The 24356-nt window shown below is 46.3% G+C and overlaps 1 protein-coding gene across 1 annotated transcript in view; it reads left to right on the top strand.

Moving 5' to 3' along the window:
* The window catches only part of LOC138951367 (uncharacterized), a 103513-nt gene extending 79243 nt beyond the window's left edge, over positions 1-24270 (top strand). Inside the window, exons 7-8 of the mRNA XM_070322983.1 lie at positions 22873-23231; positions 23873-24270. Coding sequence (XP_070179084.1) covers positions 22873-23231; positions 23873-24270 — 757 coding nt within the window. The remainder of the gene's footprint in view (positions 1-22872; positions 23232-23872) is intronic.
* Positions 24271-24356: the final 86 nt, after the last annotated feature.

The raw sequence follows: 24356 nt of genomic DNA, 5'->3' as shown, positions 1-24356 counted from the left end.
CATCCGAAAGTTTATTTGGTGTCTTACCTAACAGTTCATACACATTTCGTTCAAATCAGTCGCGCAGTCAGGCTGATCTAGCGTGTAAAAGAGAGCGACCACAATCCTGAAAAACGGAAAAAAATCCTAGGTTTTAAATTTGCTGGGTAGCTGCAGTTGATATGCAATTAATCTAAAGCTAGAAATAGCAGCCTCTCCAAATTTCACAGAACGACGACAAAGACCGTCATCTGTATAAGTTCCAGTACTTAGAGCAAACATAACCCGAGAATAGACGTTGTTACGGTTTTCCGTTAAAAAAATGCAAACATTCGTAACGTCCAAGAAACAAATTAATGTGACATGCACGCCACCTGGTGTACTTTGCAAAACATGGTGTAATGGCACCATGTTTTGCAAAGTATACAAACTATATATATAGTGACAGACAGAGAGTGGTACAGAGAGAGGCAGATAGAAGAGACAGAGAGAGAAAGACACCCACAGAGACATAATACAGCTCTTTCCGTAGATATAGACAGACAGAGAGTGGGACAGAGAGAGGCAGATAGAAGACACAGAGAGAGACACTCACAGAGACATAATACAGCTCTTTCCGTAGCTATAGGCAGACAGAGAGTGGGACAGAGAGAGGCAAATAGAAGACAGAGAAAGACACACAGAGAGACATAATACAGCTCTTTCCGTAGATATAGGCAGACAGAGAGTGGGACAGAGAGAGGCAGATAGAAGAGACAGAGAGAGAGACACACGCCAGCCGAGACACAGGGACAGAGAGAGAGACTCACAGAAACATCATACAGCTCTTTCCGTAGATATAGGCAGACAGAGAGTGGGACAGAGAGAGGCAGATAGAAGAGACACAGAGAGAGACACAGGCCAGCCGAGACACAGAGACAGAGAGAGAGACACTCACAGAGACATCATACAGCTCTTTCCGTAGATATAGGCAGACAGAGAGTGGGACAGAGAGAGGCAGATAGAAGAGACACAGAGAGAGAGACACTCACAGAGACATAATACAGCTCTTTCCGTAGATATTGGCAGACAGAGAGTGGGACAGAGAGAGGCAGATATAAGACAGAGAAAGACACACACAGAGAGACATACTACAGATATTTCCGTTGATATGGGAAGACAGAGAGTGGGACAGACAGAGGCACATAGAAGACAGAGAGTGGGACAGACAGAGGCAGATAGAAGACAGAGAGTGGGACAGACAGTTGCAGATAGAAGACAGAGAGTGGGGCAGACAGAGGCAGATAGAAGACAGAGAGTGGGACAGAGAGAGGCAGATAGAAGACAGAGAGTGGGACAGACAGAGGCACATAGAAGACAGAGAGTGGGACAGACAGAGGCAGATAGAAGACAGAGAGTGGGACAGACAGAGGCACATAGAAGACATAGAGTGGGACAGACAGAGGCAGATAGAAGACAGAGAGTGGGGCAGACAGAGGCACATAGAAGACGGAGAGTGGGACAGAGAGAGGCACATAGAAGACAGAGAGTGGGACAGACAGAGGCAGATAGAAGACAGAGAGTGGGACAGACAGAGGCAGGTAGAAGACAGAGAGTGGGACAGACAGAGGCACATAGAAGACAGAGAGTGGGGCAGACAGAGGCACATAGAAGACAGAGAGTGGGACAGAGAGAGGCACATAGAAGACAGAGAGTGGGACAGACAGAGGCACATAGAAGACAGAGAGTGGGGCAGACAGAGGCACATAGAAGACAGAGAGTGGGACAGACAGAGGCAGATAGAAGACAGAGAGTGGGACAGAGAGAGGCACATAGAAGACAGAGAGTGGGACAGAGAGAGGCACATAGAAGACAGAGAGTGGGGCAGACAGAGGCAGATAGAAGACAGAGAGTGAGACAGAGGCACGTTGAAGACAGAGAGTGGGACATACAGAGGCAGATAGAAGACAGAGAGAGGGACAGACAGAGGCACATAGAAGACAGAGAGTGGGACAGACAGAGGCAGATAGAAGACAGAGAGTGGGACAGACAGAGGCAGGTAGAAGACAGAGAGTGGGACAGACAGAGGCACATAGAAGACAGAGAGTGGGGCAGACAGAGACACATAGAAGACAGAGAGTGGGACAGACACAGGCAGATAGAAGACAGAGAGTGGGACAGACAGACAGAGGCAGATAGAAGACAGAGAGTGGGACAGAGAGAGGCACATAGAAGACAGAGAGTGGGACAGAGAGAGGCAGATAGAAGACAGAGAGTGGGACAGACAGAGGCACATTGAAGACAGAGAGTGGGGCAGACAGAGGCAGATAGAAGACAGAGAGTGGGACAGACAGACAGAGGCAGATAGAAGACAGAGAGTAGGACAGAGAGAGACACATAGAAGACAGAGAGTGGGACAGAGAGAGGCAGATAGAAGACAGAGAGTGGAACAGAGAGAGGCAGATAGAAGACAGAGAGTGGGACAGATAGAGGCACATAGAAGACAGAGAGTGGGGCAGACAGAGGCAGATAGAAGACAGAGAGTGGGACAGACAGAGGCAGATAGAAGACAGAGAGTGGGACAGACAGAGGCACATAGAAGACAGAGAGTGGGGCAGACAGAGGCAGATAGAAGACAGAGAGTGGAACAGAGAGAGGCAGATAGAAGACAGAGAGTGGGACAGATAGAGGCACATAGAAGACAGAGAGTGGGGCAGACAGAGGCAGATAGAAGACAGAGAGAGGGACAGACAGACAGAGGCAGATAGAAGACAGAGAGTAGGACAGACAGAGGCACATAGAAGACAGAGAGTGGGACAGAGAGAGGCACATAGAAGACAGAGAGTGGGACAGACAGAGGCAGATAGAAGACAGAGAGTGGGACAGACAGAGGCACATAGAAGACAGAGAGTGGAACAGACAGAGGCACATAGAAGACAGAGAGTGGGACAGACAGAGGCACATAGAAGACAGAGAGTGGGACAGAGAGAGGCACATAGAAGACAGAGAGTGGGACAGACAGAGGCAGATAGAAGACAGAGAGTGGGACAGACAGAGGCAGATAGAAGACAGAGAGTGGGACAGACAGAGGCACATAGAAGACAGAGAGTGGGACAGAGAGAGGCACATTGAAGACAGAGAGTGGGGCAGACAGAGGCACATAGAAGACAGAGAGTGGGACAGACATAGAAGACGGAGAGTGGGACAGACAGAGGCACATAAAAGACAGAGAGTGGGACAGACAGAGGCACATAGAAGACAGAGAGTGGGACAGACAGAGGCAGATAGAAGACAGAGAGTGGGACAGACAGAGGTACATAGAAGACAGAGAGTGGGACAGACAGACAGAGGCAGATAGAAGACAGAGAGTGGGACAGACAGAGGCAGATAGAAGACAGAGAGTGGGACAGACAGAGGCAGATAGAAGACAGAGAGTGGGACAGACCGAGGCAGATAGAAGACAGAGAGTGGGACAGACAGAGGCACATAGAAGACAGAGTGGGACAGACAGAGGCAGATAGAAGACAGAGAGTGGGACAGACAGAGGCAGATAGAAGACAGAGAGTGGGACAGAGAGAGGCACATAGAAGACAGAGAGTGGGACAGACAGAGGCACATAGAAGACAGAGAGTGGGACAGACAGAGGCACATAGAAGACAGAGAGAGGGACAGACAGAGGCACATAGAAGACAGAGAGACGAACAGACAGAGGCAGATAGAAGACAGAGAGTGGGACAGACAGAGGTACATAGAAGACAGAGAGTGGGGCAGGCAGAGGCAGATAGAAGACAGAGAGTGGGACAGACAGACAGAGGCAGATAGAAGACAGAGAGTGGGACAGACAGAGGCAGATAGAAGACAGAGAGTGGGACAGACAGAGGCAGATAGAAGACAGAGAGTGGGACAGACAGAGGTACATAGAAGACAGAGAGTGGGACAGACAGAGGCACATAGAAGACAGAGAGAGGGACAGACAGAGGCACATAGAAGACAGAGAGTGGGACAGACAGAGGCAGATAGAAGACAGAGAGTGGGACAGACAGAGGTACATAGAAGACAGAGAGTGGGACAGAGAGAGGCACATTGAAGACAGAGAGAGGGACAGAGAGAGGCACATAGAAGACAGAGAGTGGGACAGACAGAGGCAGATAGAAGACAGAGAGTGGGACAGACAGAGGCACACAGAAGACAGAGAGTGGGACAGACAGAGGCAGATAGAAGACAGAGAGTGGGACAGACAGAGGCACATAGAAGACAGAGAGTGGGACAGACAGAGGCAGATAGAAGACAGAGAGTGGGACAGACAGAGGCACATAGAAGACAGAGAGTGGGACAGACAGAGGCAGATAGAAGACAGAGAGTGGGACAGACAGAGGTACATAGAAGACAGAGAGTGGGACAGACAGAGGCAGATAGAAGACAGAGAGTGGGACAGACAGAGGCACATAGAAGACAGAGAGTGGGACAGACAGAGGCAGATAGAAGACATAGAGTGGGACAGACAGAGGCACATAGAAGACAGAGAGTGGGACAGACAGAGGCACATAGAAGACAGAGAGTGGGACAGACAGAGGTACATAGAAGACAGAGAGTGGGACAGACAGAGGCACACAGAAGACAGAGAGTGGGACAGAGAGAGGCACATAGAAGACAGAGAGTGGGACAGACAGAGACACATAGAAGACAGAGAGTGGGACAGACAGAGGTACATAGAAGACAGAGAGTGGGACAGACAGAGGCACATAGAAGACAGAGAGTGGGACAGACAGAGGCACATAGAAGACAGAGAGTGGGACAGACAGAGGCACATAGAAGACAGAGAGTGGGGCAGACAGAGGCAGATAGAAGACAGAGAGTGGGACAGACAGAGGAGACAGAGAGTGGGACAGACAGAGGCACATAGAAGACAGAGAGTGGGACAGACAGAGACAGATAGAAGACAGAGAGTGGGACAGACAGAGGCACATAGAAGACAGAGAGTGGGACAGACATAGGCAGATATAAGACAGAGAGTGGGACAGACAGAGGCAGATAGAAGACAGAGAGTGGGGCAGACAGAGGCAGATAGAAGACAGAGAGTGGGGCAGACAGAGGCACATAGAAGACAGAGAGTGGGACAGACAGAGGCACATAGAAGACAGAGAGTGGGACAGACAGAGGCACATAGAAGACAGAGAGTGGGACAGACAGAGGCACATAGAAGACAGAGAGTGGGGCAGACAGAGGCAGATAGAAGACAGAGAGTGGGACAGACAGAGGAGACAGAGAGTGGGGCAGACAGAGACAGATAGAAGACAGAGAGTGGGGCAGACAGAGGCACATAGAAGACAGCGAGTGGGACAGACAGAGGCACATAGAAGACAGAGAGTGGGACAGACAGAGGCAGATAGAAGACAGAGAGTGGGACAGACAGAGGCAGATAGAAGACAGAGAGTGGGGCAGACAGAGGCAGATAGAAGACAGAGAGTGGGGCAGACAGAGGCACATAGAAGACAGAGAGTGGGACAGACAGAGGCACATAGAAGACGGAGAGTGGGACAGACAGAGGCAGATAGAAGACAGAGAGTGGGGCAGACAGAGGCACACAGAAGACAGAGAGTGGGGCAGACAGAGGCACACAGAAGACAGAGAGTGGGGCAGACAGAGGCAGGTAGAAGACAGAGAGTGGGACAGACAGAGGCACACAGAAGACAGAGAGTGGGGCAGACAGAGGCAGATAGAAGACAGAGAGTGGGACAGACAGAGGCAGATAGAAGACAGAGAGTGGGACAGACAGAGGCACACAGAAGACAGAGAGTGGGGCAGACAGAGGCAGATAGAAGACAGAGAGTGGGACAGACAGAGGCACATAGAAGACAGAGAGTGGGACAGACAGAGGCAGATAGAAGACAGAGAGTGGGACAGACAGAGGTAGATAGAAGACAGAGAGTGGGACAGACAGAGGTAGATAGAAGACAGAGAGTGGGACAGACAGAGGCACATAGAAGACAGAGAGTGGGACAGACAGAGGCACATAGAAGACAGAGAGTGGGACAGACAGAGGCAGATAGAAGACAGAGAGTGGGACAGACAGAGGTAGATAGAAGACAGAGAGTGGGACAGACAGAGGCACATAGAAGACAGAGAGTGGGACAGACAGAGGCACATAGAAGACAGAGAGTGGGACAGACAGAGGCAGATAGAAGACAGAGAGTGGGACAGACAGAGGCACATAGAAGACAGAGAGTGGGACAGACAGAGGCAGATAGAAGACAGAGAGTGGGACAGACAGAGGCACATAGAAGACAGAGAGTGGGGCAGACAGAGGCAGATAGAAGACAGAGAGAGGGACAGACAGAGGCATATAGAAGACAGAGAGTGGGACAGACATAGGCAGATAGAAGACAGAGAGAGGGACAGACAGAGGCAGATAGAAGACAGAGAGTGGGACAGACAGAGGCAGATAGAAGACAGAGAGTGGGACAGACAGAGGCAGGTAGAAGACAGAGAGTGGGACAGACAGAGGCAGGTAGAAGACAGAGAGTGGGACAGACAGAGGCAGATAGAAGACAGAGAGTGGGACAGACAGAGGCACATAGAAGACAGAGAGTGGGACAGAGAGAGGCAGATAGAAGACAGAGAGTGGGACAGACAGAGAGTGGGACAGAGAGGCACATAGAAGACCGAGAGTGGGACAGAGAGAGGCACACAGAAGACAGAGAGTGGGACAGACAGAGGCACATAGAAGACAGAGAGTGGGACAGACAGAGGTACATAGAAGACAGAGAGTGGGACAGACAGAGGCACATAGAAGACCGAGAGTGGGACAGACAGAGGCACATAGAAGACAGAGAGTGGGACAGACAGAGGCACATAGAAGACAGAGAGTGGGGCAGACAGAGGCAGATAGAAGACAGAGAGTGGGACAGACAGAGGAGACAGAGAGTGGGACAGACAGAGGCACATAGAAGACAGAGAGTGGGGCAGACAGAGACAGATAGAAGACAGAGAGTGGGACAGACAGAGGCATATAGAAGACAGAGAGTGGGACAGACATAGGCAGATAGAAGACAGAGAGAGGGACAGACAGAGGCAGATAGAAGACAGAGAGTGGGGCAGACAGAGGCAGATAGAAGACAGAGAGTGGGGCAGACAGAGGCACATAGAAGACAGAGAGTGGGACAGACAGAGGCACATAGAAGACAGAGAGTGGGACAGACAGAGGCACATAGAAGACAGAGAGTGGGACAGAGAGAGGCACATAGAAGACAGAGAGTGGGGCAGACAGAGGCAGATAGAAGACAGAGAGTGGGACAGACAGAGGAGACAGAGAGTGGGGCAGACAGAGACAGATAGAAGACAGAGAGTGGGGCAGACAGAGGCACATAGAAGACAGCGAGTGGGACAGACAGAGGCACATAGAAGACAGAGAGTGGGACAGACAGAGGCAGATAGAAGACAGAGAGTGGGACAGACAGAGGCAGATAGAAGACAGAGAGTGGGGCAGACAGAGGCAGATAGAAGACAGAGAGTGGGGCAGACAGAGGCACATAGAAGACAGAGAGTGGGACAGACAGAGGCACATAGAAGACAGAGAGTGGGACAGACAGAGGCAGATAGAAGACAGAGAGTGGGGCAGACAGAGGCACACAGAAGACAGAGAGTGGGGCAGACAGAGGCACACAGAAGACAGAGAGTGGGGCAGACAGAGGCAGGTAGAAGACAGAGAGTGGGACAGACAGAGGCACACAGAAGACAGAGAGTGGGGCAGACAGAGGCAGATAGAAGACAGAGAGTGGGACAGACAGAGGCAGATAGAAGACAGAGAGTGGGACAGACAGAGGCACACAGAAGACAGAGAGTGGGGCAGACAGAGGCAGATAGAAGACAGAGAGTGGGACAGACAGAGGCACATAGAAGACAGAGAGTGGGACAGACAGAGGCAGATAGAAGACAGAGAGTGGGACAGACAGAGGTAGATAGAAGACAGAGAGTGGGACAGACAGAGGTAGATAGAAGACAGAGAGTGGGACAGACAGAGGCACATAGAAGACAGAGAGTGGGACAGACAGAGGCACATAGAAGACAGAGAGTGGGACAGACAGAGGCAGATAGAAGACAGAGAGTGGGACAGACAGAGGTAGATAGAAGACAGAGAGTGGGACAGACAGAGGCACATAGAAGACAGAGAGTGGGACAGACAGAGGCACATAGAAGACAGAGAGTGGGACAGACAGAGGCAGATAGAAGACAGAGAGTGGGACAGACAGAGGCACATAGAAGACAGAGAGTGGGACAGACAGAGGCAGATAGAAGACAGAGAGTGGGACAGACAGAGGCACATAGAAGACAGAGAGTGGGGCAGACAGAGGCAGATAGAAGACAGAGAGTGGGACAGACAGAGGCAGATAGAAGACAGAGAGTGGGACAGACAGAGGCAGATAGAAGACAGAGAGAGGGACAGACAGAGGCACATAGAACACAGAGAGTGGGGCAGACAGAGGCACATAGAAGACAGAGAGTGGGACAGACAGAGGCAGGTAGAAGACAGAGAGTGGGACAGACAGAGGCAGGTAGAAGACAGAGAGTGGGACAGACAGAGGCAGATAGAAGACAGAGAGTGGGGCAGAGAGAGGCACATAGAAGACAGAGAATGGGACAGACAGAGGCAGATAGAAGACAGAGAGTGGGACAGACAGAGAGTGGGACAGACAGAGGCACATAGAAGACAGAGAGTGGGACAGAGAGAGGCACATAGAAGACAGAGAGTGGGGCAGACAGAGAGTGGGACAGGCAGAGGCAGATAGAAGACAGAGAGTGGGACAGAGAGAGGCACATAGAAGACAGAGAGTGGGGCAGACAGAGGCACATAGAAGACAGAGAGTGGGACAGAGAGAGACACATAGAAGACAGAGAGTGGGACAGACAGAGGCACATAGAAGACAGAGAGTGGGACAGACAGAGGCAGATAGAAGACAGAGAGTGGGACAGAGAGAGACACATAGAAGACAGAGAGTGGGACAGACAGAGGCACATAGAAGACAGAGAGTGGGACAGAGAGAGGCACATAGAAGACAGAGAGTGGGACAGAGAGAGGCACATAGAAGACAGAGAGTGGGACAGACAGAGGCACATAGAAGACAGAGAGTGGGACAGACAGAGGCACATAGAAGACAGAGAGTGGGACAGACAGAGGCAGATAGAAGACAGAGAGTGGGACAGACAGAGGCACATAGAAGACAGAGAGTGGGACAGACAGAGGCAGATAGAAGACAGAGAGTGGGACAGACAGAGGCACATAGAAGACAGAGCGTGGGACAGACAGAGGCACATAGAAGACAGAGAGTGGGACAGACAGAGGCAGATAGAAGACAGAGAGTGGGACAGACAGAGGCACATAGAAGACAGAGAGTGGGACAGACAGAGGCAGATAGAAGACAGAGAGTGGGACAGACAGAGGCACATAGAAGACAGAGAGTGGGACAGACAGAGGCATTTGGTTTACACTTAGTGGTTTATATGTTGCTATAATTACTATAACAATTTTTTAAAATGTTCAGCGAGAAACACACACAATATATGTTGACAACACTGATCCAAATGTTGGGGGTGGGCGTTTACTAGGTACTGAGGGCGCTTACAAGGTAGTTTACAGTACATCAAAAAAGCAAAAAACAATGGGCTTTGAGAGATGAAGCATGACAGAATACAGAATGATGCCATATACAGAGTATGGCTATGGGTAAACCAACCCATACAGAAACGCACTTCGTTTAACACCACAATGTACTTCAATACAGGTGACTGGGAAGAAAGTCAGTGTACTGGCAGTTGGATCTATAATGTCATTCCTATGACCCATACACAGCAACTGCACATGGCGATTCTTACAGTTAGTAGTTACACCTTCACCCAAATAGCCAATATCTTATGCAAGCTGTCTGAATGCTGCGTATCGTTCGGCTTTATTGATATTTCCCTCCTCTTCTTCTTCCTCCAGGACGAGGGCATCGTCAATCTCTTCTGTGTGTGTGGGCCAGTGGGAGCCTGCTGTCATCGAGCACCATGCAGTGCCTCGAAGTCCTGGAGCATGAACAGAAAGTCACCCATCAGTGAAGACACTTGATTCAGATTCAAACTTCGAATAAGGTTGAAAAACATGAACCAAATGAAAGAAAACGTGTGAAAATAAAGAGTTACAGAAGAGTGTTTGTAATCTATGTAATGGAGTGCAGGTGTGAGTAAAAGATGGGACGGAGGAGGGGGGGGGGGGATATACCTGTGGGCAAAGGCTTTTCAGATTTTTGGCATTCTGACACACTGACCAGTGTAAAAATGTGTTCCAGTGCTACTGATGAGCAAAAGTGCCAGTTACACATCTACCCAGTTTACCCATGCATTGTACAGTTTGCGCCCCCCCCCCCCCCCCCCCCTGTTATTATATTTAGTCAAGTTTTGACTAAATATTTTAACATCGAGGGGGAATCGAAACGAGGGTCGTGGTGTATGTGCGTGCGTGCGTGTGTGTGTGTGTGTGTGTGCGTGCGTGTGTGTGTGTGTGTGTGTGTGTGTGTGTAGAGCGATTCAGACTAAACTACTGGACCGATCTTTATGAAATTTGACATGAGAGTTCCTGGGTATGCAATCCCCGAACGTTTTTTTCATTTTTTTGATAAATGTCTTTGATGACGTCATATCCGGCTTTTCGTGAAAGTTGAGGCGGCACTGTCACGCCCTCATTTTTCAACCAAATTGGTTCAAATTTTGGTCAAGTATTCTTCGACGAAGCCCGGGGTTCGGTATTGCATTTCAGCTTGGTGGCTTAAAAATTAATTAATGACTTTGGTCATTAAAAATCGGAAAATTGTAAAAAAAAATAAAAATTTATAAAACGATTCAAATTTACGTTTATCTTATTCTCCATCATTTGCTGATTCCAAAAACATATAAATATGTTATATTCGGATTAAAAACAAGCTCTGAAAATTAAATATATAAAAAAAAAATTCAAAATTAAATTTTCCAAATCAATTTAAAAACACTTTCATCTTATTCCTTGTCGGTTCCTGATTCCAAAAACATATAGATATGATATGTTTGGATTAAAAACACGCTCAGAAAGTTAAAACAAAGAGAGGTACAGAAAAGCGTGCTATCCTTCTTAGCGCAACTACTACCCCGCTCTTCTTGTCAATTTCACTGCCTTTGCCATGAGCGATGGACTGACGATGCTACGAGTATACGGTCTTGCTGAAAAATGGCAGCTACTTGACTAAATATTGTATTTTCGCCTTACGCGACTTGTTTTTAATCATTTGTCTTTTAAGACATTACTTTCTAAGATTTATGTTTATAACCTCCTTTCTAAGACAATCTGCTTTTTATATTTAGTCAAGTTTTGACTAAATATTTTAACATCGAGGGGGAATCGAAACGAGGGTCGTGGTGTATGTGCGTGTGTGTGTGTGTGTGTCTGTGTGTCTGTGTGTGTGTGTGTGTGTGTGTGTGTAGAGCGATTCAGACTAAAGTACTGGACCGATCTTTATGAAATTTGACATGAGAGTTCCTGGGTATGAAATCCCCGAACGTTTTTTTTCATTTTTTTGATAAATGTCTTTGATGACGTCATATCCGGCTTTTCGTGAAAGTTGAGGCGGCACTGTCACGCCCTCATTTTTCAACCAAATTGGTTGAAATTTTGGTCAAGTAATCTTCGACGAAGCCCGGACTTTGGTATTGCATTTCAGCTTGGTGGCTTAAAAATTAATTAATGACTTTGGTCATTAAAAATCTGAAAATTGTAAAAAAAAAATAAAAATTTATAAAACGATCCAAATTTACGTTTATCTTATTCTCCATCATTTGCTGATTCCAAAAACATATAAACATGTTATATTCGGATTAAAAACAAGCTCTGAAAATTAAATATATAAAAATTATTATCAAAATTTTTTTCGAAATCAATTTAAAAACACTTTCATCTTATTCCTTGTCGGTTCCTGATTCCAAAAACATATACATATGATATGTTTGGATTAAAAACACGCTCAGAAAGTTAAAACGAAGAGAGGTACAGAAAAGCGTGCTATCCTTCTCAGCGCAAGTACTACCCCGCTCTTCTTGTCAATTTCACTGCCTTTGCCGTGCGCGGTGGACTGACGATGCTACGGTCTTGCTGCGTTGCATTGCGTTCAGTTTCATTCTGTGAGTTCGACAGCTACTTGACTAAATATTGTATTTTCGCCTTACGCGACTTGTCTTTAATTGCGTTTGTTGTCTATCATTATCTTAAAACAGAGACATAGATAGAAGAGATGCGAAGCGCTGTCTTCCCGCTTGCGTTATCCTCGCCTACGGCAGGGGCAAGTAATCCTCCCACTAGCGCCAAGCTGGCAATTGTTCGCGTACTCTTCGCCTACGACAGGGGCAAGTAATCCTCCCATGACTGGCGCCAAGCTGGCAATTGTTGTGTTTTTAAAGAGTTATAACTGTTTCATAGAAAATCATAGATAATAAAACATGCAAAATGTTGATTATTTGCACTCAAGAGAAACAGAAAATCACAAGAAGAAGACTATTGCATTATTTGGTGATTAGAAGATGAATCCTAAAGTAAGCAATTTCGCTCATTTCTCCTTAAAAACTTTTTATCCACACGCCAGTGTATGTGCGAGAACCACTTGAGTGAGACTTATAAGCATCAAATTTAATTACAGCGCGTCAAAAATTATACAAACAGATTAATGTATACACCAGTAATGCATTTGCCAGTCAAGGGAAAGCAAAGTTTCGCACAAAAGAAAATATTAGCTCCCAAACATTGCCTCCACGCACAATGGACTTAGAAACAATGGCCGCAAGAACCGAAGGAACCGTTTTTGACTCACTTCGGGAAGCCAATCCTCTCAAATGCATTCGTGTGCACACTATTGAAGCTACAGAATATGAATCAAGTTTACCGTACACTGATATCTCTCGTCTGAAGCTGGATATATCCAAAGAAATATGACAAAAAAAGCACTTCAAATCGGTGTCAGAGAGCAAGCGAACAACAACTTAGTACGGGATGGCGCGAGGTCACGCTGACCGAGCGCGGCCCGCGTAGCCTAAGAGTTCACGCGAGCGGCCCTCGCTTCGCATCTCTGTATGTATGTCTCTGCTTAAAAGAAGGCTCCACTGTATCTCTAATTTTCTCCTTTACAAGACGTATTGAAGCAGCATCTGTCAAGTGCTAACAGCAAAAAGGCCAGTTTGATATATTATTCAATACTGATGTTTCAAGCAGAACTGCTGTGTGACATGTTGTTGGAAAATGTGCTTCAGGGATTGTCTTGTTTTTTTGAGTCACTTGAGAAAAAGTGACTCTATGTAATCGGTCAGTGTTAGTCTGTCCGGCCGGCCGTCCGGCCGGCCGTCCGTAGACACCACCTTAACGTTGGACTTTTCTCGGAAACTATCAAAGCGATCGGGCTCATATTTTGTTTAGTCGTGACCTCCAATGACCTCTACACTTTAACGATGGTTTCGTTGACCTTTGACCTTTTTCAAGGTCACAGGTCAGCGTCAAAGGAAAAATTAGACATTTTATATCTTTGACAAAGTTCATCGGATGTGATTGAAACTTTGTAGGATTATTCTTTACATCAAAGTATTTACATCTGTAGCCTTTTACGAACGTTATCAGAAAAACAAGGGAGATAACTAGCCTTTTCTGTTCGGCAACACACAACTTAACGTTGGGCTTTTCTCGGAAACTATAAAAGTGACCGGGCTCAAATTTTATGTGAACGTGACTCATTGTGTTGTGAATAGCAATTTCTTCCTGTCCATCTGATGCCTCATATAATATTCAGAACTGCGAAAGTGACTCGATCGAGCGTTTGCTCTTCTTGTTAAACACTTGAACTGGAAGGCAGACATCAATGTGAACTGCAAGGCAGACACAATTCAAAAACCTAAAGATCATAAATATAACTTCCTACATAACAGCATGATCATGTAATCTGTTAGCCAATGTGTCAGATCATAAAGATCATTATGGAGGCAGAAAGTATCCCCTCAATCTGTAAAATATCCTTCTTTACAAACAGCAAACAGGTGTAGCTAAAACAGTAAACCAGAATTCATATTTCAGAATACAGTGGAACCCCTTTTACGACCTCCCATCTGAGAAAATCAGGTATTAAAAAGCAAGAAGTCTTAAAATGAAGGTAAATTTACATAGCCTGGCTATGACCAGAAAATCTGAAAAGCAAGGTCTTAAAATAGGGGAGATGTTGAATTGTGAAGGTCTTTAAAAGGGGTGTTTCACGGTACCGCACCCCAATTGTAAAGGTTGTTAAAAGGGGTGTTTCACGGTACAGCACCCCAATTGTAAAGGTTGTTAAAAGGTGTGTCTCACGGTACAGCACCCCAATTCTAAAGGTTTTTAAAAGGGGTGTTTCACGGTACCGCACCCCAATTGTAAAGGTTGTTAAAAGGGGTGTTTTTAGGGTACCGCACCCCAAATGTAAAGGTTGTTAAAAGGGGTGTTTCACGGTACCGCACCCCAAATGTAAAGGTTGTTAAAAGGGGTGTTTCACGGTACCGCACCCCAATTGTAAAGGTTGTTAAAAGGGGTGTTTCACGGTACCGCACCCCAATTGTAAAGGTTGTTAAAAGGGGTGTTTCACGGTACCGCACCCCAATTGTAAAGGTTGTTAAAAGGGGTGTTTCACGGTACCGCACCCCAATTGTAAAGGTTGTTAAAAGGGGTGTTTCACGGTACCGCACCCCAATTGTAAAGGTTGTTAAAAGGGGTGTTTCACGGTACCGCACCCCAATTGTAAAGGTTGTTAAAAGGGGTGTTTCACGGTACCGCACCCCAATTGTAAAGGTTGTTAAAAGGGGTGTTTCACGGTACCGCACCCCAATTGTAAAGGTTGTTAAAAGGGGTGTTTCACGGTACCGCACCCCAAATGTAAAGGTTGTTAAAAGGGGTGTTTCACGGTACCGCACCCCAATTGTAAAGGTTGTTAAAAGGGGTGTTTCACGGTACCGCACCCCAATTGTAAAGGTTGTTAAAAGGGGTGTTTCACGGTACCACACCCCAATTGTAAAGGTTGTTAAAAGGGGTGTTTCACGGTACCGCACCCCAATTGTAAAGGTTGTTAAAAGGGTGTTTCACGGTACCGCACCCCAATTGTAAAGGTTGTTAAAAGGGGTGTTTCACGGTACCGCACCCCAAATGTAAAGTTTGTTAAAAGGGGTGTTTCACAGTACCGCACCCCAAATGTAAAGGTTGTTAAAAGGGGTGTTTCACGGTACCGCACCCCAATTGTAAAGGTTGTTTAAAGGGGTGTTTCACGGTACCGCACCCCAATTGTAAAGGTTGTTTAAAGGGGTGTTTCACGGTACCGCACCCCAATTGTAAAGGTTGTTAAAAGGGGTGTTTCACGGTACCGCACCCCAATTGTAAAGGTTGTTAAAAGGGGTGTTTCACGGTACCGCACCCCAATTGTAAAGGTTGTTAAAAGGGGTGTTTCACGGTACCGCACCCCAATTGTAAAGGTTGTTCAAAGGGGTGTTTCACGGTACCGCACCCCAATTGTAAAGGTTGTTAAAAGGGGTGTTTCACGGTACCGCACCCCAATTGTAAAGGTTGTTAAAATGGGTGTTTCACGGTACCGCACCCCAATTGTTAAGGTTGTTAAAAGGGGTGTTTCACGGTACCGCACCCCAATTGTAAAGGTTGTTAAAATGGGTGTTTCATGGAACCGCACCCCAATTGTAAAGGTTGTTAAAAGGGGTGTGTCACGGTACCGCACCCCAATTGTAAAGGTTGTTAAAAGGGGTGTTTCACGGTACCGCACCCCAATTGTAAAGGTTGTTAAAAGGGGTATTTCACGGTACCGCACCCCAATTGTAAAGGTTGTTAAAAGGGGTGTTTCACGGTACCGCACCCCAATTGTAAAGGTTGTTAAAAGGGGTATTTCACGGTACCGCACCCCAATTGTAAAGGTTGTTAAAAGGGGTGTTTCACGGTACCGCACCCCAATTGTAAAGGTTGTTAAAAGGGGTGTTTCACGGTACCGCACCCCAATTGTAAAGGTTGTTAAAAGGGGTGTTTCACGGTACCGCACCCCAATTGTAAAGGTTGTTTAAAGGGGTGTTTCACGGTACCGCACCCCAATTGTAAAGGTTGTTAAAAGGGGTGTTTCACGGTACCGCACCCCAATTGTAAAGGTTGTTAAAAGGGGTGTTTCACGGTACCGCACCCCAATTGTAAAGGTTGTTAAAAGGGGTGTTTCACGGTACCGCACCCCAATTGTAAAGGTTGTTTAAAGGGGTGTTTCACGGTACCGCACCCCAATTGTAAAGGTTGTTAAAAGGGGTGTTTCACGGTACCGCACCCCAATTGTAAAGGTTTTTAAAAGGGGTGTTTCACGGTACCGCACCCCAATTGTAAAGGTTGTTAAAAGGGGTGTGTCACGGTACCGCACCCCAATTGTAAAGGTTTTTAAAAGGCGTGTTTCACGGTACCGCACCCCGATTGTGAGGACTGTTCATTTTTACTTCCCTTTATGAGACACTAAAACGGTTGTGTGTTCTGACATTTAACTGCACAAAATATCGAGACAAATTCTGAATGCTGAAGCTGATTTGTCATCCTTTTTGAGTCACTTGAGAAAATGTGACTCTATGTAATCGGTCAGTGTTAGTCTGTCCGGCCGGCCGTCCGTAGACACCACCTTAACGTTGGACTTTTCTCGGAAACTATCAAAGCGATCGGGCTCATATTTTGTTTAGTCGTGACCTCCAATGACCTCTACACTTTAACGATGGTTTCGTTGACCTTTGACCTTTTTCAAGGTCACAGGTCAGCGTCAAAGGAAAAATTAGACATTTTATATCTTTGACAAAGTTCATCGGATGTGATTGAAACTTTGTAGGATTATTCTTTACATCAAAGTATTTACATCTGTAGCCTTTTACGAACGTTATCAGAAAAACAAGGGAGATAACTAGCCTTTTCTGTTCGGCAACACACAACTTAACGTTGGGCTTTTCTCGGAAACTATAAAAGTGACCGGGCTCAAATTTTATGTGAACGTGACTCATTGTGTTGTGAATAGCAATTTCTTCCTGTCCATCTGATGCCTCATATAATATTCAGAACTGCGAAAGTGACTCGATCGAGCGTTTGCTCTTCTTGTTCAATGTATTTTCATTAAAGAAAATACACACATTCACTAGAACAGCAAAACACATTTGGTAACGGTAATGTCATTTATGACTGGGAGCTGAAAACCTCACCTTTTGTCATTATTTAGTATACCCTGCAACAAAGTCATCCACCTAACACATCTTGCAGAATAAAAAGGTACTTACTGGAATTATTGAGTTTAGTGGGGGGGGGGGGGGGGGAGCATTGAGAGAAAGTACATATAACTAGTCCTGATTTACCTTGTTAAATTGTTTTTCGGGCCAGCAGACCACTGACCCCACACACACACAATGTCACTTTTTCTACGCATCACATACCTAAAACACACACACACACACACACACACACACACACACACACATACCAGATAAACAACACACACTGTTTTCCTTGACATTGTTCAGTGGGATAAGTGTAATTTTTTTCTTTTTCGGTGACAGCACTCTGTTGGAATTCACAAAACTAGCCTTGGTTGTGATATCATACGTCTTCATCTTCTAACTCTTGCACGCAGACAAAGTATCTATAACTAGTCCTCACTCACCTTTACATTGTTTTTCGGATCAGCCTTCTTCCCCATCAAACCAGTTTGAGAAGACTTAGACCAGTCCTTTCCTCTGTATCTGCCCACACCTCTGCTGATTCCTCTGTGTCCTGTCTGTGTCCTGTCTGTGTCCTGTCTCCGCACCTTTCTCTTGCAGGGGCAGCCCTGTTGTTGTTTTGAACGCGACATTTCCATAGCCTGGAAATGAAGACAAATGCCAGAAAAGGATACGTTATTCATCCATCCCCCTTACAGTTAATGAGTTATTCTATCAAACTTCAGTCATCATCAAGAAAAGCTCACTTGAGTTTGACATACTCCCCCGCATGCGCGCGCACGCGCACACACACACACACACACACACACACACACACACACACACACACACACACACAGTGATACAAGTCTGATACACGCACACACACACACACACACACACACACACACACACACACACACACACACACACACTCACATAACAAATGCACAAGACACTGATCTCCTCGACATTGTTCAGTGGAATCAGTATAATGTCTTCTCTTTTGGGTTACTAATCGGAGAAAAAAACACGATTTTCACAGCTCTCTAATTTTGGGTGAAAACTCTGCTTCGAACTCTTGCATGCAAAGCGCACGTTTACTGTTCCGAGTGTTCGATCTGTGACATGAATGGAAGTTTTAGAGTTGTTCTTCAGTACTGGTGACAGAAAGGGGGAAAAGTGGTCAAAATTCAAATCTCTAGTTTTGCTTTTGAAATATAGCTTTTCATAAGCAGAAATACTGTAGTATCAGATGTACATAAGAAAAAATCACTGGTTCACATGGTTCTTACATAATCTAACTTTTAAAGCTGGTTCTTGTCACAATGTGTGTCTGTGTGTATGTTTGTATGATGACGATAGGACCCGAAACGGCTGCACGGACTGAGACAGGAATTGTTGAGAATGTTCTTTGCCACTCGAGTCGTGTCATAGGGTACTTTTGGAATAGCAAATTTGAAAGGATTCTTTAAAAAAAAAACGGCGGAAAAAATTATATACCCTGTGAGCTATCGGCTGTCGAAACATGGTCTTGTTAAAAGACGTTTTCAAATATGATTAACGGGGAGATACATTCGAAGCACATTTAGCGAAGTTATGTTGCCAAATCATCAAAGATCAACATTTCACTACACGGATCGATGCACACAGTCGAAATAGATGTGACTTTCACACGACCGAAGACTACAGTACTTACTAGCAGACGACAAGATCTAAATATTTAGATCAGTGAGAGCAATCCGTTGAAGAACAGTTACTCCGCTTATTCGTCTTCAGTTAAGCTTATTTCCCCTGCCATAAGTTTCCTTGCAGATCTGCAGTCGCGTAGTGAAATGAACTAGTGTCATCGGAAGATTCTTCTCAGTCAATGATCGAAGCACAGTAAGTTCTATGCTGACAAAAGTCACTTTAGGAAAACACGACCATTGACTTTATGTATGAGCCCAAAGGTAACAATATCGACAAGAATGTACGCATTTGACATTAAATGAAACATTCATAGACAGTTTCCAACTCACCAGATCTGCCAAAGAGCCTTCATTCGTGAAAAACGATGATTTTAATCAGACAGGTATCAGAAACAACCTCTTGGTAACCTGGGTTTCTCCTTCCGAGGCGACGTGACGGCGCCACATTTGTTTGTTATGGCTGTTTATCGCGAAACAACACAGTTGAAATTTGTGTGTAAAATATCATAAATGTGTGGCGTGTAATCTCCGAATCAGTTCGTTATCTGCGTTTCGATGGTAATTCAGTCAGAGTGGAGTTACTTTGAATCGAAGGCGAGGGTAACCTGCGTTGCATGTGCGACGGCGTGAACAAATTTGATTGCAATATTTTATACAGTGAGTACATTTCAATGATTCTGGCTCAGTCTTGTAGATCTGCTGCTTTTCTACTATAAAGCTCATTTGGAGTGATAGGCTGATCGAAGTGGGGTACCCTATGTGTGACATCAGCCGTATGCAGATTACGCCTCAGAACACTCTCGCATTTCACAAAGACAACAATAATTTGCAACATTTCAAGAACTGCATCAGTTTTATTAGATAGGCCTACTATTTAAACAAAAACAGCACAGACACGACTATTATCAACCACACAGAACGGGAGGTTAGTCGGCAAAGACACTCCTTGTGTGCGTTCCCGTTTTTGGTCGCCATTTTTGCTATCATTTTCACAGTAAATCTTAACATTTCCATATCTATTGAATGATTGTGGTATTTTCTTTGATTGTGGCGATTCTCCTATCTCTCTGGCATGTACTGGGTGCTTTGTGACCAGTTTCTCCCCTAGACTGTATTGAAAAATGCGTCCGTGTGAGCTGACCCCCACTTGTCACCAGTAGCAAAGAACAACTCTTTAACAAACGTAGGTATATACGTAAAAAGGTAAAAGTGCAACTTCAGAGACACATTTGAAAGGATCACCGACAGGCAACACACATGTCCAAGATAATCTGACTGAGCACTACTACTTATGATCTCCATCAAGACGAATCATTCGGAGTGCTGCAGGGCTTTTTGACTCGCATTATCAATTCCTTTGCAGTCCTGCTGAGAGTAACTTGTACACAGAATGATACTGACTGTCTTATTGAAAGCTTCATTTCCTGTCAGACAACGCAACGTTTACTAAAGCTGGAAAATGTAACACTTTGTCACTTACCTTGTCAGACTAAAATGTTCGCTGCAAAACGCCATTGTTGACATAACTCCCTTATTTTTGACTTCTAAGACCTAAAACTTGGTACAAAGTCAGATAATGTTGTGAAGATAGTGGACATGTAAAAATAGAACATGTACATCATTTATTTTGAGGTCGCGCATGCGGGTCTAAACACAGTGCGGACTTGATCCGAGGCAGAAATCCGATGCTTTCTTTTTCGCTTGCTAGCTCTTCGAAAATGCATCATAACTCCCTTATTTTGTGATTTCAATGACTTAAACTAGGTACACAGTCAGATAATGTTGTGGAGATACTAAATATATAAAAATATTACATAAACATACTTTAGTTTGAGGTCGCGCGGGCGGGTTTAAACAAATGCGAACATGGTCGGACGCAGAATTGCGATTCTTTCACTTTCGCTCGCTAGCTCTTGCAAGTTCCCCCCCCCAAAATATGGGAACTTGTAACTTGAACATGAATATCAGGTTTACCTCTGATTCTTTGAAGAGTAAGGCCAAGGATTAAGACGGTGTTTGCAGAGGTAGCCTATTGTATGACTAACTTTCTTGTGGGCAGTTGATGTTATTATTGAATGAGCATTTTGGGTAATGTTGAACTTTAGCGTGATAAATTCATAGCTCACACACAATTTAGGTGCATTTCAGCCTCCAATTTTGCATGCGTTTTTGAAGGAAAGTATCAGCAAAGCCGCCATTTCAAAGGAAAGGAGGCAACTCTGTCCGACTCTGTCGATATTTCGTATGCATTTTCTCATCATTTTCGTCGATCAAATGACCGAATTCATTCATTCTGCTTAAGTTCGGAGGTCGATCTGTCAATGAATTTCACGATAAATATTCCTTGGTTTGATTAAAGGGACTTGTATCAAAAATAAGCCAAAAAGGCCACTGGATTGTGAGCTATGAATTTATCACACCAAGGTTCAACATTACCTTGTGTATGCTAGCTTTGTTTGCGGGTGATTTCTTTAAAAAGTGATCTGGTCTGATGTGACTGTCATACATTATGTTTTTGCATACGGGGTTAATTGTTACGTGACGGTTTGGTCAGAGACTGTAGAGTACACTGTGTACTCTACTGTCTCTGGTTTGGTGATCTCCGTCCCTCTCTTTCGCGCGCGAGCGTGTGTGTTTGCGCGCGCGCGCGTGTGTGGTGTGTGTGTGGGTGGGCGTGGGTGCGTGCGTGTGTGTTAGAGCTGTACATAGCGGTATCCTAAAAACCGGTTTGCAGACAAAATACCAGTTTACATTCCCAGTACGTTTGGAACCGTTATTCTTCGTGCATTTTCGTAGTTATAAACGGAAACACCCGAATACAATCATGACATCGAGTGTGCAACACTGAGGGGAGCATGTAGATCTTCACGAGAGAAACATGAAGTGAGCAGTGTGGTGCCATGTACGGTTTCATTGCATTAATGGACATTTGTTACACCGGCCTACAGAACATTAGCACGTCTGTCTGTTTCCCTACCTGTGCTCTCATCAAGACGGACACTCAATCAGGCTGATACTGGTCGTACCTGTCTACCTGCTGGTCATTAACACACCTGTCTGTTTCCCTACCTGTGCTCTCATCAAGACGGACACTCAATCAGGCTGATACTGGTCGTACCTGTCTACCTGCTGGTCATTAACACACCTGTCTGTTTACCTACCTGTGCTCATCAAGACGGGAACTCAACCAGGCTGATACTGGTCGTACCTGTCTACCTGCTGGTCATTAACACACCTGTCTGTTTACCTACCTGTGCTCATCAAGACGGGAACTCAACCAGGCTGATACTGGTCGTGCATGTCTTCCTGCCGGTCATCAGTTAACACACCTCTCTGTTAAGTGGCAGTGACCACGTCTTCTCCATTGAAAGATGTTACAACACATGGAAGGTGTTACACTTACCTGTCTACGTGCCGCGGTAACTAACACACCTGTCTGTTGTGTGTCAGTGACCACGTCTCCTGCGTCTTCAAGAAGTTACAACACACTTACCTGCCTGTATCTGTTGTGTTCCAGAGACCACGTTTCCTCCATCCGCGTCAAGACGTTACACCTCATTTACCTAGACACCTGCCGATAATTAACACACCTGTCTGTTGTGTTTCATTGACCATGTGTCCTTCATCGTTAAGACTTTACAACACACATACCTGTCTACCTGCCGGTTATTAACACACCTGTCTGTTCTGTTGCAGTGACCACGTGTCCTCCATCGTCAAGACGCTATAACAACGCGGGGTCAGAGTCAATCTCTGGGCAGCGTGGGTCAAGCTGGACATACATGTCTACCTGTCGGTCGTTAACACACCTTTCTGTTCTGTTGCAGCGACCACGTGTCCTCCATCGTCAGGAAGCTACAACAACGCGGGGTCAGAGTCATGCTCTGGGCAGCGGGCGCGGTCCTAGTCATACCTGTGTACCTGCCGATAATTAAAACACCTGTCTGTTGTGTTGCAGCGACCACGTGTCCTCTATCGTCAAGACGCTACATCATCGCGGGGTCAGAGTCAATCTCTGGGCAGCGGGGGTGACGCTGGACATACCTGCCGACCTGCAGGACAACGTCAGGATGCTGACTGAACCGCTGCGCTCGCCGCCCTCCGTCGTCAGGGAGGTGGAGAAGGCCAATGACATGAAGAAGAGTACGGTGCCTGCCTACAGCGTGCCGCCCGTCGCCCCGCCGTGTGACGGCCCCCCGCTCATCACCATCAAACACTACGAGGGCAGAGAGGGACATGAGGCTAGCTACTTTCCATGGCGGTGTGAGGAGTGCGGCATGCAGGTGGCACATGTCTTGCTGGACGACCTGCATGTTGGTCAGTCTCTTTATCTCTCTCTCTGTCTGTCTGTCTGTCTGTCTCTCTGTCTGTCTCTCTCTCTCTCTGTCTCTGTCTCTTTCTGTGTGTGTGTCTCTCTCTGTCTCTGTCTATCTCTGTCTCTCTCTGTCTCTCTGTCTGTCTCTCTCTCTCTCTCTCTGATTAGAAGGAATGAAATAAGAATGACAGATGTTTTATTTCACGTGTTACGGCAAAGTGCGAGTCGTGATTGTAACACAATGGTGATGACGTCTTTTTCTTGAATTCAGGTACTGCCTGTATCTCCATGTCGCTGACTTCAAACTCGATGACGTCACAGTAAAAAGACGTCATCACGCCACCACGGGACAGGGTGTGTCTGACTTTGGTGACTGTAAATAACATACAACTCGAGTTTTGTTTTTAATTTTTTTCCAGGTTGTCTTGCCGCTGATGATGTTGTGGCCGACGTTGGTGTTGGTGTTGTAGAGGCTAACAGTGATGTTGTGGATGTGGTTGGTGTTGCCGTTGTTGCCGCATACTCAGTGTGTTTTACTGTTGTTGTTGCTGTCGCTGACGTTGTTGTCGTCGTTGTAGTTGACCACCGTGACGAGCGCCGCCATTAGTCGACGATGGTGTTGACGATGTGGTTGATGTTACAGGTCGCGGTGACAACGCCGCCCCCGGCCTGAAGTACAACGACGTGTTCGTCACAGGGAGTCGCATAGACTGCGGAACAAACACACCTGATGATAACGACCGCTCACCCGCACCCTTCATCCGGGGCCTGCAGTCAGCGGGTATCCCCACCCGGCAGGTGTCACGTGACGACAGAGACGCCATCAGGCGGGTGGCGGAGAACGCATGGCCACCCACAGCGACAGGGGCGACGGGTGGCGGTGAAGACGCCGTCACCGTGGTGGAGGAGGGGGCGGTCTGGGGGTTGGAAAGAAAGGTCGTGGTCTACATGGATGGTTTTAGTGATGGTGCTAACACTTACGGCAGACTGCGGAGTTTTTCCCGCGCCACGTCACAGGTGATCTACGTGAAGATTGGTTAGTGACAGACGGCGACACGGACACTGTGCGACTCTCACACCTCGTCACCACCACCACGCCAACCCGCACCACCACCACCACCACCATC

This window comes from Littorina saxatilis, linkage group LG16 (assembly GCF_037325665.1).
Source record: "Littorina saxatilis isolate snail1 linkage group LG16, US_GU_Lsax_2.0, whole genome shotgun sequence".
NCBI classification, from domain to species: domain Eukaryota; kingdom Metazoa; phylum Mollusca; class Gastropoda; order Littorinimorpha; family Littorinidae; genus Littorina; species Littorina saxatilis.
Note: the sequence above shows the minus strand (reverse complement) of the source record. Positions and strands in the feature narration are given on the sequence as shown.